Source organism: Plectropomus leopardus, chromosome 5, assembly GCF_026936395.1.
Source record: "Plectropomus leopardus strain MGB_pleo_1.0 chromosome 5, ASM2693639v1, whole genome shotgun sequence".
Taxonomy (NCBI): Eukaryota; Metazoa; Chordata; class Actinopteri; order Perciformes; family Serranidae; genus Plectropomus; species Plectropomus leopardus.
The window spans coordinates 13,415,583-13,427,919 of NC_142180.1; the positions used below are offsets into that span (position 1 = coordinate 13,415,583).

A 12,337-nucleotide genomic window follows, 5' to 3' on the forward strand; every position below is an offset into this window, starting at 1 on the left:
CAGCTGAGAAAAGCTGTTGTTTTAAATGGAAATGATATATCACAGACACAAGCAATTGTGTATGTGTGTATTGGTGTCCCTCTTTAATTGTGTGTGTGTGTGTGTGTGTGTGTGTGTGTGTGTGTGTGTGTGTGTGTGTGTGTGTGTGTGTGTGTGTGTGTGTGTGTGTGTGTGTGTGTAATGTGAGGCTTTTATCAGTGCATGCGTCTGCTGGGATTGTTAGCTTAAGGCTTGTTAGAGCTGATTTTCTTATTGTGCGGTGGAGGCCATTTGTCACAGCAATATTGGATTTATAATAAGTGTGATTGTGTGTGTGTGTTCACCTTTAGTGTGTGTGCATCTTTAAATTATGCGTGCCTTTATCTTTGTGTATGTTTGTTTTGTGCTTGTGTGTACATATTTGTGTTTATTAAACCCTGGAGTGAGTGAAATATTGGGAGTGCGGAGCAAAGTGCTGGGCTGTAAATAAACATGATAAGTGATGATGTACGAGCGGGAAACCCATTCTCAAATATTACAACTGGCTCTGCAGAGATGCTCAGGCTGAGCTCTCGGTTTGCAGCCTGTCTGAGTGATTTGTCTCTGTCTCCTCTGGACAGAGACGCTGATGGTCATCAGTAGAAAGCATTTCATGCGTTTATCTGGCATCTCTCCGCTCCTTGCTTTCATTTCCCATCACTTAATTTCCCTGACTTTACATTGCTCTTCTGTACTGTGTGTTATGTATTTCTTATGTTTTGCTTTTCCTAATATATTTGTTTCTGCTTTCTGTTATTTTCTATGCATGTACATTGTATTTTATGTCTGTCCTTTGTTTTCCTTAACCAAAACCTTTGCCTTAACTTTTTTCCTTTTGCTTTCATTTTTTTCAGTATTTTCCTTTTGCTTTCAATCTATTTTGCTTTTCTCTTTCCCTTTTCATCTCCTTTATTCCCCTTTCCTTTCCATTACTTTCCATCTTTTACTGTCTTTTCCTTTTTGTATAATTTCTTCTCCCTAACTTTCAATTCCTTTGCTTCCTTCTCTTTTCCTTTCCATGGTTTTCCTTATTTTCCCTTCCTTCTCTTTTCCTCTTTTCCTTTTTTCCTTTCTTAAACTTTATTGCTTCTTGTTTTAATTTATTTTTCCTTTCATTTCGTCCCTTTCTTTTGTTGTCATGCCCTGTCTTGTGCTTCCTTCCTTTCCTTTTCCTTTCCTTTCCTTTCATTTGTTTTCCATCTTTCTGCTTTCCTTTGTTAAACTTCCTTCCTTCATTATTCCTTTCATTTTTGTTTCTTTTCTTCTCCTTTGCTTCTCATTATTTTCTATATTCCCTTTCCTTTCTTTCCCATGTCTTTTTCTTTCTATAACTTTGTTACCTCTTGTTTTGTATTTCTTTCCTGTATTTCTTTCTCCTCCTTTGCTCTTCCTTTCCTGTCTCTTCTCTGTCTTTTCTTTTCCTCCTCTTCCCTCATCTTTTACAGAGTTGGGCCAGGAATCAGTGCCATCATCTACCCACAATTCCACGGTAGTGGTATCGGCAGCCGGTGTGATGCCATACCTCCAGGGTCGAGCTGGAGGGGGAGAGCAAAACAGCACCCATTCTATCTCCACAAACCCTTCTGCTTCCTCCTCTTCCTCTTCCTCCTCCACCTCCTGTGACAGGCAGCCAGCTCCTCCTGGGACCATGGTGAGCTCCCATCCGCAGGGACAGAGCTATTCTTTGGGTATAAGTAACTCAGGCCTCGGCCCGCCTCCACCTAAACCCCCTGGAGGAGTTTATACGTCAACAGGCCAGCACAACAGCTCAGATGGCTGCCCCCTGGCGAGCATGGTGAGCAGAAATCCACACACACCAATTACTGTACACACCACCGAGCCATCTAACCCCACTGTCCCTCAACTTCTGCATCTTGCATTATTGTCCTTTACTGTAATTAAAATGATAACATTCCCTTAACAGTTTTTAAAAATATTTTCAGCTGACTTGTTTTAAAAAGAGAAACCCGCAGAAGAGTCTCAAATATGGTGGATGACTTACATATGTGATATCATGCTAAGGACTGAGGCTACACGTCCACAGCAAATAAATAGCTGGTGAAGAGTTTAGCATTGTTTAGCTGCTAAGCTTACATACATGCCTATTTTTTCAAACAGAACATTTTAACTTTAAACTTTACAAGAGCCTTTTGATTGACAAATAATCAATGTGTTTGTTAAACTTAGCACTCCCTCTGGTGACACTGGCTGTCGTTGCTGAGAACAGACATTCCCCTGAATCTAATAAAAAGCATGACAGAGATGGTAATGATAGCCCTAAAAAAACATCTAGGATGATCTTCCTTTATGCTGGTTGGGAATGGGCCTTTTTAAATTTTCTTTATCTATAATATACCAATTTTTACTAATGTATTTAGTTAATGATGTGCTCCTTTGTTTTGGAAGCAACTATTAGGTTGCCTACTTTTGTAGGTAGGCTAGTTAGCAAGTTAGTGCTTACGTTAAAGCAGACAAGCACACTGGTTAATCCATGCCTTACACTTTTGCTTTTATGGTTTTAGGTTTAAAAATCAAAAACAAAAAAGAAAAGACACCAACCTTTAGACTCTTTAAATGCTGAGTGTCAGTCTGACTACAGCCCCATGAACACCTACATGTAGAGCCTTTTTACGCCTGGTATTAACATGCATCTTCGGTGATCTAATCCCAGTTGAACAGCTTTATGTGTGTCTGTTCACACCTGGCATAATAATGCGTCTTCACATGGGTCTCGAGTGACCACTTTTTTATGAGATCTTACTTTCACGCTTTATGTGCAAATAAAAATTTCCGTTTGCCGACAAAAGAAATGTGTTGTTTTTAACCGGCAGGAGATTTGTTGTGCTATGCACACCTGCAGCCTTTAGTATTTATAATGAGTAAAATCTTAAATTGTAGGGCTGCATGTGGCATATTGACAGCCCCCTTCTTGCCCTGCTTTGTGTTTTTTCTTTCTCTCTTTCTCTGTCTCTGTTTATGATGAGACACATGACAAAAGGGGACCACCGCTGTGACAGTGTTAGCTTTGTGCTATGGGCCAGTTGGTGAAGTTTACCCTACCACACAGACAGGAACAAGGCTGTTCTGTTAGCATCACGCGGCTAATTGTTGTTAATGGGCTTAACAACAGAACTGAGCAGTTAGGGTGTTGGTGCTAGTTTGTTGGGACTGTATAATAGACTGCTAACTGGGCAGACGTGAAATTGACCGTTCCTGCGAGAAGAGTGTCTCTGGAGACGGTCCTTCAGGTCTGCATTTGTGCAGCTACACGAACAAAAGTTTGTTTGCCTGGTGGAGTCTTAGATAAACAAGGAAACATTAGCTTAAACTCTGCATATGCGGCTCAAATCACCCCTAAATGTGGTCTAATACTGTTTTCACACCGAATGTGATGACAGTTATTGCACTGTGTTACTTGTGCGTATACAGCTGCTCGAGTATTTTTGGAGCATTTTGCAACTAGCAAAAATTTGCCCTGAATGGCTGTAGTTGTGCTAGCTAGGAGAGGCAGCTAACGGCTAACATGGTTTGCAGTGAAGCACAACAGATATGCTCACTGCTCTCTCCTTATACCCATCTGGTATTTTTTCCTGATTTAGCCGTATCTGATCTCAACCTTAATATGCGTAGCGCTTTCCTAGTCTTCCAACCAATCAAAGCGCTTTCACACCACATGTTACATTCACCCGTTCACACACACACACACACATTCACACACTGGTGGCTGAGGCTACCACACATGATGCCACCTGCTGTTTAGCAACCATTCACATGCACTTTCACACCGATGGAGCAGCATCAGGAACAATTTGGGGTTCAGTATCTTGCCCAAGGATACCTAAACATGTTGACTGGAGGAATTGCCAACCTTCACATTAGAGGATGACCCACTCTACCTCTAAGTGAGCATATCAGTAAACAGTTTCAGGTTTCAGTCCCTCAAAAGCTCTTCCCATAATGCATCTCTGTCTCACCCTTATTTCCTGTTACAGTATAAGGCCTCTCTCTCTGTTCTGTCAGCCTGTCTGCCTGTTTGTTTACAAGTACTCCTTTTTGCACACACCGTCTGCCTTGGTGCTCCTCTACATCTCTTCGACTCTGGCCTGGTTTCAATAAAACGCTGCGATGCAAACATCATCTGTAATAAGTCAGTGTACAGAGATAATCACAGTGCCAACATTCATAGGGGAACTGATTCCAGTCCCAGTGCTGTCTTCTCTAAATTGTCTTTATTGGAGGGAAAGTGTAATTAAACAGAGAATACAATCCTCTCAGGTTTCCTCAGCCTCTTCAGCACTTCATCAGAATGTCTGAAACATTAAAAACCTTCCTTCCAGGTTGGTATGATGCTGTGGTTGAAAGTTAAGAGTGAGGATAGAAAGGATGCAAAGTGGTGGATCAGAGGCTGAAGAACAGACTGACCTGTTGTTGAATTTTCTTACTAACTTATGGGGTTAAGTTTGTTTTCTTTGACCTTCTAATGGCATTGTGAATGATAACCTTAAAATCTGTTTATATCTATTAGGTAACTGGTGGTCAGGGCTCTCTGTTGGGCGATCCTCCTAAAGAAGTCAGACTGCCCTCCAATCCTTACCTGAACCTGGCCAGTGTAATGCCAGGGGTGGTTCTGCAAGGTGAGCACACAATTACAACGAATTATCTTATCCTATTGTATGTGCAATGAGCTGTATTAATGTAGCCCCTTTAGGACGCTTGGCCATTCTGCAAAAGCATATCAATTCTTCCGTCTTGTGGATCTATACATTTATAAAGCATGAAGCTGCTTACTTAGTTCAGGTTGATTTGACATGTCTACCACAGCAGAGTATGCATGCAGCAACAACATTCAAATGAATACCACGTTGTGCCTGAGGTCAATATGAAGCAGCAGAGCAACTGTGTAGGTATTTTTACATTTTACATAAAAAATAAATTGATCAAATCAATTCATCCTATAGTTAAAACAATTCAGTTAATTAATTCAGTGCAAATTAATAGAGTCCACACTTCCAAATCCGGCATAACACAGTGAAGCAGCAGCAACCACACGCTTCAGAGATGAAGTCTGAGTAGCGGGGAAAAAAACCCTCTCTGCCCTTCCTCGGAGTGCGTGGCGTACGTGCCCCGTATATTTCAGCTGTTATTCAACTGTTATTGATCTTAACAGATTCAGCTGCCTTCCTCCATGAAGGTACAAACTACAAACTTCTTAGAGCCAAGTTTCAAAGACACAAACCGATGGATTTCTGTTGGAATACTCCTTTAAGATACATTGCAATGTTAATATGTACATACAGGATTCCTGTGGATCCTTAAACAATCTTGGAAAGTATTAAATTAATTAATCAAAAATTAAGGCCTTAATTGGTATTAAAATGTCTTAAATCAAATTTTCAAAGTCTTAAAACTGCTTATACATTGGGGCAATAATTATTAATCTTTTTTTCCTTATATGTCATTGTGAAATCTCAAAAATAATTGGTTGAATGTATTTATTTTTAATAATTTACCAATTTTAATGTCCCACAGATCAAGATTAAGGATCCAACAACACTCATATACATTTAAAACATCTAATCAAAAGAAAAATTTACACACTTTTTAGAAGGCAAACCGAATGGATACTGTAATAACATAATATGTTAATTTTTTTCGTTGTGCTCCATTCTAGAAAGGTTTTTTTTTTTCAGCATTTGATCATCTAACTTTTTTACTTGATCCAAAAAAATATTGTGTCAAGTTGACATAAATATTTGGGCAAAATTGTATCTAATAAGTAATTGCTGTTGGTTTATGTTTTTTTTTTTCTTTTTTCTTCAGTTTTGGTTATTGTAAAATTATTCTTAAATTTTACTTGGCAATAAAAAGTCTTTAACAGTCTGAAATCTACCTTGCTTTGAGCTGTTGGAACCCTGCATGTAAGTTTGATAACCCACAACATTGTCTAATTGTTGCCTCTGCTGTTGCTCAGGGTCAGTGGGTAGTAAACCCCAAGGAGGACAGCCCGGCTCTGGGGTGTATGGCAGCACGGTTGCTCCGGTTGTCTCCCAGGGTTCCGGATCCTTCCCCCACAGCGCAGCTGCTACAACCACAGCCCCATACAGCACTGATACCTCCACCGACTACAGCCAGTACAACCAGGCCTACACACAGGTACAGATACAGATCCACTAATGGAGATACAAAAAAATGAAATATGGTGGATATATGAATGTGGGTCTGCCTGTTCACAATTGTGTTACTCTGCCTGAAATGTGAGAGAGAGGGATGGTGGCTGAATAGATGATCGATGGGGGGATACATAATGAGTGTATGGATGAGAGCAGCAGTGACAGAGTGAGCTGTAACTAGGAGAGGTGGAAGAGATGAGAATGGGTAAGAATATTTGGACAGACAGTACGAGAGAGGATTTGGCACAGAGCGCTGTGTCTTTCCATCTGTCCCTGCTCCCTTCGTCTATCTTAACACTCCACTCTGAACAAGTCATGGAGCCTCCCTACTGGCTGTTTGTCTGCATCTTTTTTTTTTTCCATCTATGCTCTTGTCATAGTTTTGCCTCCTCCAGCACCAAGTGACATATCTGATATTTGCAGCGCCATGCAAACCCAATTTTAAATGTTAATTACAATCTACTCATCCAAACAAATGAATCATGATTAGATAACCAATAAAACCGTCGGTTTAATTTGTCTGGAAAGACAAAACAAAGGAGAGGAACGGGGAGAGCCGTTGGCAGGAACAATAGTAAGTGAATGACAAAGAAAGAGGAAGAGACAGAAATAAAGAAGGATGCAAAGAAATCAGCAAATTACCATGCAAACATTTATCCATTTGCACCTAATGATTGCTGGTGTGTGTGTGTGTGTGTGTGTGTGTGTGTCATAGGAGGCCATGCAGCAGTGGTACCAGCACTACCAGGCACAAGCTCACACCTACAGCACCGCTGCTCCACAGGACAGCGCGGCCGCAGACTATAGCAAGGAGCACACACAGGTAACACACGCACACACACACACACACACACACACACACACACACACACACGGTAATCAGCTTCAAGGCTTAATGTCGCTCCAGTTTTCGGGCATTTACGGCCATTGTTCTTCTCCTTTGAGTAGCTGCTAACTGCTTTTTAAACTTAATGGGTGTGGGTCCTACATAACACACGTTGTTTAAAGGCTGTGACACACCATGCCAACATCCAAGAGTTAACAGCAACAAAAGGCCCCTGCTGTGTCCCCTAATGTCACTGTGTCTTGGCCAAAAAGTTCAAACACACATTAGCACACTAAACCAACCGCTAACAAGCATGTATTTTATGCATCACTTTATGCATAACAGGCAGTGTTAAAGGGGCTGCATAATAGATTTTACCCAGAAGATAAAATAAAAAAATTGAACATTGAGCCCTACAAAATTTGTTAATGATTCTTTTTGTTTCCAGGCTCCCCCTGTGTCGACCTACGGGGATTACAGTTCCTACATGCAGGCGGTCACTCAGTATTATTCCCAACCTGCAACAGCCAACCAGGCCTATGCCAGCAAGGTACACACACACACACACACACACACATGTTCTCTGCCTGTGCTTGTACTGGGACAAGGACAGTAGTCCAATTAAATCGCCTAAATTAAATTGCGCATGTAAACGTACTGACTGTCCATCAGTAGAGACGCCTGACTTTAGAAATTAGAGTCCAGTTGTGGGTATTGTACCAAGCAGGATTACTGTTAGCCATGTAACTTTAAAATAAAAGCATGCAGCAACCTCTCTGTACTTTTGTTAGGAAACAGAAATACTCAGTACCTCTGACTAATTGTGTTCAGGGGGATTTCAATAAAAGAAGAGACACAATGGTAACACAAAAATACATTCCTTTAATGGCCCCAAATTGCCTCTAGTTTCAGTTAACTAAACAAAAAAATGGCAAAAAAGCAGCTCTTAAAGATTTAACTTCAATATCTGTGTCAAACAGCGTCCTGTCCTTGCAGACACAGTGTAAATGATCCGTGCTGCGGCCCCTCAGAGCAGCATGCTGGTATTTACATGCAGTTTGTCTGTGACCTCTCTCTTAGACACCGATACCCTGTTAGAGGGAACACATCACTCTGCGCCCAGCAGCTGATATCAGACAACTCCACACACCCTGAGCAGCCAGGTCCAGGCTTATCTGCTGCTGCTGCCGGGAGCCGTATGAGTGTGTGTGTGTGTGCGCGTGAGTGTATGAAGTGTTTGCTTGAAGATGCAGCCAGAGTTACATTCTGGTCTACTGAGCTCACTGTTGGTGGAGAAACCGATACGTTGGAGAAAATGATCCGCTAGGTTTCTGACATTAAGTTTCCTCCTGGTATTAAACTGAACTGAACACAAGTTGACATGATGTTTTAGCATTCAGCTTTGACTGCTTGTCCTTAAGAAAAAGAACAAGTCCACATGACAGTGAGTGATCCTGGTTGAGTGGGTCATCTGTTGAAATCAGCATGTCTAAAAATAGTCACTAAGGGGCAGAAAGATTAACATGAATGAATGATTTAAACTGAGGATGCACCATGTAGGTATTGGCGGATATCTGCCTTGTTGACTACCGTCAGCTTATCGTCAATTAAGACGTACTGATGGCAGTGGCGTCTTATCTTATTGTCCCAGGGACAGCAGAAAACATAATTGTGGGGACATACAGTAGATCTTTCCCAGGATCCTGTTGGGACAAACAGACGCAGTAAGCTCACCATCAACACGTCATGGACGCAACAAATCTGTGTTGAAATCAGCAGGAGGAGAGCATTGTATTAAGTTACATTATGATGTGTTCAAGCTATATTTAGCAGAAGTGAGTTTTTAGTGAAGTTAAGTTATAACATTCACAAGATGTGCTCAGTGTTATCTTGTAAAATTAAGGTGAGAAACTTGAAAAAATGCATTTGTTTTGTTTGTTTGTTTGATAAAGACATTTGTTGATATTTTCACAGCATTATAAAAAAGACGTTAGAGAGGGAAGTATGATATATGTAGTAAAAAGGCTTTTGAAGCTTTTCTTTTTTTAATAAAACATTTTTGATGTGAAAGAAGGTTATTTTAAGGATTATATTATGAGCGTTTCTGATGAAATTTGTGCTTATTCAAAGGTAATGTAATGAAGAACTCAGTTAAGTTAAAACAGTTCAGTTTTTAATATTTCTTTATTGATTAGATTTTTTTGTTACCCTAGCACAAAAAGGAGGATATTCAACAACAAAAACAAACATCAGTATTGACTTTTTTAAACATTTGTACCATTCCCAGAGTTTCACAATCTGCAAAATGGACTCTAAAATGTAACTACATTAATAACTACCTGTTATTCAAAATGTGTGTATGTCTCTCTTCTAGGAGGTGGATGTGTGTAAGCCTCTCGGAGTCTCTCTGCACGCAGTCAGTAACGGCGCTGCCCCTCCACCGGCCGTCCTACCAGCTGCTGCCGTGCTTCCAGCCTACAGTACCCTGCCTTTAATGCCCGGCTTCCTCGGGGCGCCACACCCGGCGGCAGCCACGCCAAGCCCCGTCACGCACGCACACACTGCCGCTACTGACTGGAGCACCTACTACTATGTGAGTAAACGCAAGCTTCGGTGCAGAATGTGACACTTTTAGTACATCTGTGAGCAGTGGTGGAAAGTAACTAAGTACATATACTTGAGTATTGTGAGGTATTGTACTGAACTACAATTTTTAAGGTACTTGAGTATTTTTAGCTAGTTTTTACTTCTACCCCTTTTCATTTCAGTGATAAATATTGTACTTTTTACTCCACTACATTTCTTTGTCAGTTTAAGTTACTAGTTTCTTTATAGATTGAAATTCATCATAGAAAAATACAAATCAGCTGATGATAAATTCTGATATATTTTTATATCTTAAGGTACTCAGTAGTATATCAAGTAAAATCAGCTACAACTTTACCAGCTGCCACATTTAAGGGATGTGCACATGAATGCATCACTATCTAAGGTCCAGCAATATAATATGCATAATTCTAAAAGTCAAAATTCCTTATAATGAGTACTTTTACTTTTGGCACTTAATGTATATTTACCAACTTACTTGTAACTTTTACTTGTAACAGAGCATTTTTATATTGTTGTTTCGCTACTTTTACTCAAGCGTATGATTTCAATACTGCAGGATGTGAAACTTTTAGTATATCTGTGAGTGAAAGCTTTTTGGCTTTTTAATTGTGTTTTCCCCCCAAATTTCTTTCATTTTCAGTTGACAAATCAGAGTGAGCCTGTTCAGCTCAGAGGACAAAATCCAAACATTTCATATTGCAGCTAACTACTACAGCCTTTCCCTTCTGACCTCCGTTATTAGTGGGCGGTATTAGTTGTTGACATTTGGGAGCTGAAGTATCACTGTTCAGCTTGTTGAATTTAAAATAATAATTCCGAATAACCCCTGCTAGACGGATTTATGTATAACAAGCTGATCCTTTAACAAAGGCCACAGCAGTTTGATAAATACCAGCACAGACTATTATACACTACAGAATTACAGATGTATAAGATGATGAGTGGTCAGTGGTGGTCATAACTGTTGTTTGCATGAAAAGACTAGTTCTTGAAACTCTTTATTTTACTCTAGCTGCTTCACAATAAAAGCAAAGAAAATCTGTGAAAGGATTTTCTTTTTTTTATTGGCGCAAATAAACAAAACAGAAAGTGTAAGCAGTGGATATACAGGTACAACAATGATATGAAAATCATCAAAAGACATACAAAGAAAACAAGGTGATGCACCAATTTTAATATGATACACATGTATTTCATTCAATTCAATTTGATTATTGGACCCAAAGGGCGATTTGTGTTGCAGGAAGTGTTGAAAAGCATAATAAAAACACATAAAGCACAAACAATATGACACAGAATAATTCAGTGAGCATCAATCAGGTCATGACAGGAACAATAATGCAGCATCAGGACCGGCACCATAAGGCCGATGCTACAATATAGCACACAAGTACAATATGTACTGCTACTGCCACAACAGGGAAGAGGGTGATACCAAAACACCAAGTAAAATAAAATAGGTAAAAAATTCATATCTTGCAAATGTATTCAATTTGGGAAAATTTGTCCAATATGGCATCCATATTTATGTGTGTGATTGTGTTAGGGGAAAACCAATGAAAAAAATAGAATAAAATGAAAGAATAAAATAACAATAATGTTAATAATAATTTTAACAATAATAATCATTAAAATAACTATAATACTAGTAGTACATGTAGTTATCATAAAATAATAGTAATACATATTGAAAAAGATAAAATAAAATAAAACAGCTGGATGGTAATCGTATGGAAAGACTGAAAAAAATTGACATGTGAAATGTTAAGATTTTTACTTAAAGCAGCATCAAGAAGTTATCACTGAATTACAATCTGCTGTAAATGTTTTACTACTGTAAACTGTGAAATAGCGACCAGGGTCAAGCTTTCCCTCGGCTGCAGATAAAAGCAGGCCCTCATTTAAAGATACAAAACAGTGACAATATATTTATCATAGTTGCCTAAGACATCCTGCGTACATCCAAAAATTCAAAGCTTATGCTGTAATAAATTCAGAATAATGTACATTTCTGCAGCAGCTCTAACGCTATTAGTACAACAGGCTCATGTCACCACACAAAGTGCCACACAAAACTCAGTGCACATTTTATTTTTCTCAACTAATTGCTTGTTTGTTTTGTGGTAAACTTCCAGATAATGTAACCTATTCATATGTCTAAAAATTACTTACTCATTGGCTGAACAGCTCAAAACCCTGCAAATACATACTGCTTTGTTTTCAGGGGTCACACCAAGCCACAGATTTAATGAACCACTGCTGCAGTCAATTGAGAAAGAAGATCAGTGTGTTCTGTTACAGCCTTGGTGTAGCACGTTTGCAACAGTACAGCCTTAATTTGGTCCTCATAGTTTAAAGTTGCAAAAGCTTTTGAAAGAAGAAGAGGAAGAAAGGAGTTAGAGGGAGACATAGAGCATGATGACGCGAGCAGACAGGATCCAGACGCCCGAGCTAAGCCTCGTCTCTGCAAAGACTTCTATTTGTTTGTACAGACATCCTCTCTCTCTGTGGAGAGAGCCACCTTTAGACTGTTGGACCTAAAACACACAAACACAGGATGTTTGCATTGTGTCAAATTCTATAACTAGTCAGTTTTTTCTTTTCCTTTAGTGTGTCGTTCACTGTGATGAAAACACAGACATTCAAACTAAATGCATCATTTAATATTTACAGTAAGCACTCAGTAGTGATAAACAGATGATTGACTGAAGAA

General features: G+C 39.5%; 1 protein-coding gene across 2 annotated transcripts in view; it reads left to right on the top strand.

Moving 5' to 3' along the window:
* raver2 (ribonucleoprotein, PTB-binding 2) overlaps window positions 1-12,337 on the top strand; it is a 117,717-nt gene that overhangs the window by 92,716 nt on the left and 12,664 nt on the right. For both annotated transcript variants that reach the window (XM_088077541.1, XM_042482901.2), the window contains exons 11-16: window positions 1,464-1,813; window positions 4,544-4,652; window positions 5,990-6,171; window positions 6,904-7,011; window positions 7,463-7,564; window positions 9,389-9,607. In XM_088077541.1, coding sequence (XP_087933667.1) covers window positions 1,464-1,813; window positions 4,544-4,652; window positions 5,990-6,171; window positions 6,904-7,011; window positions 7,463-7,564; window positions 9,389-9,607 — 1,070 coding nt within the window. The remainder of the gene's footprint in view (window positions 1-1,463; window positions 1,814-4,543; window positions 4,653-5,989; window positions 6,172-6,903; window positions 7,012-7,462; window positions 7,565-9,388; window positions 9,608-12,337) is intronic.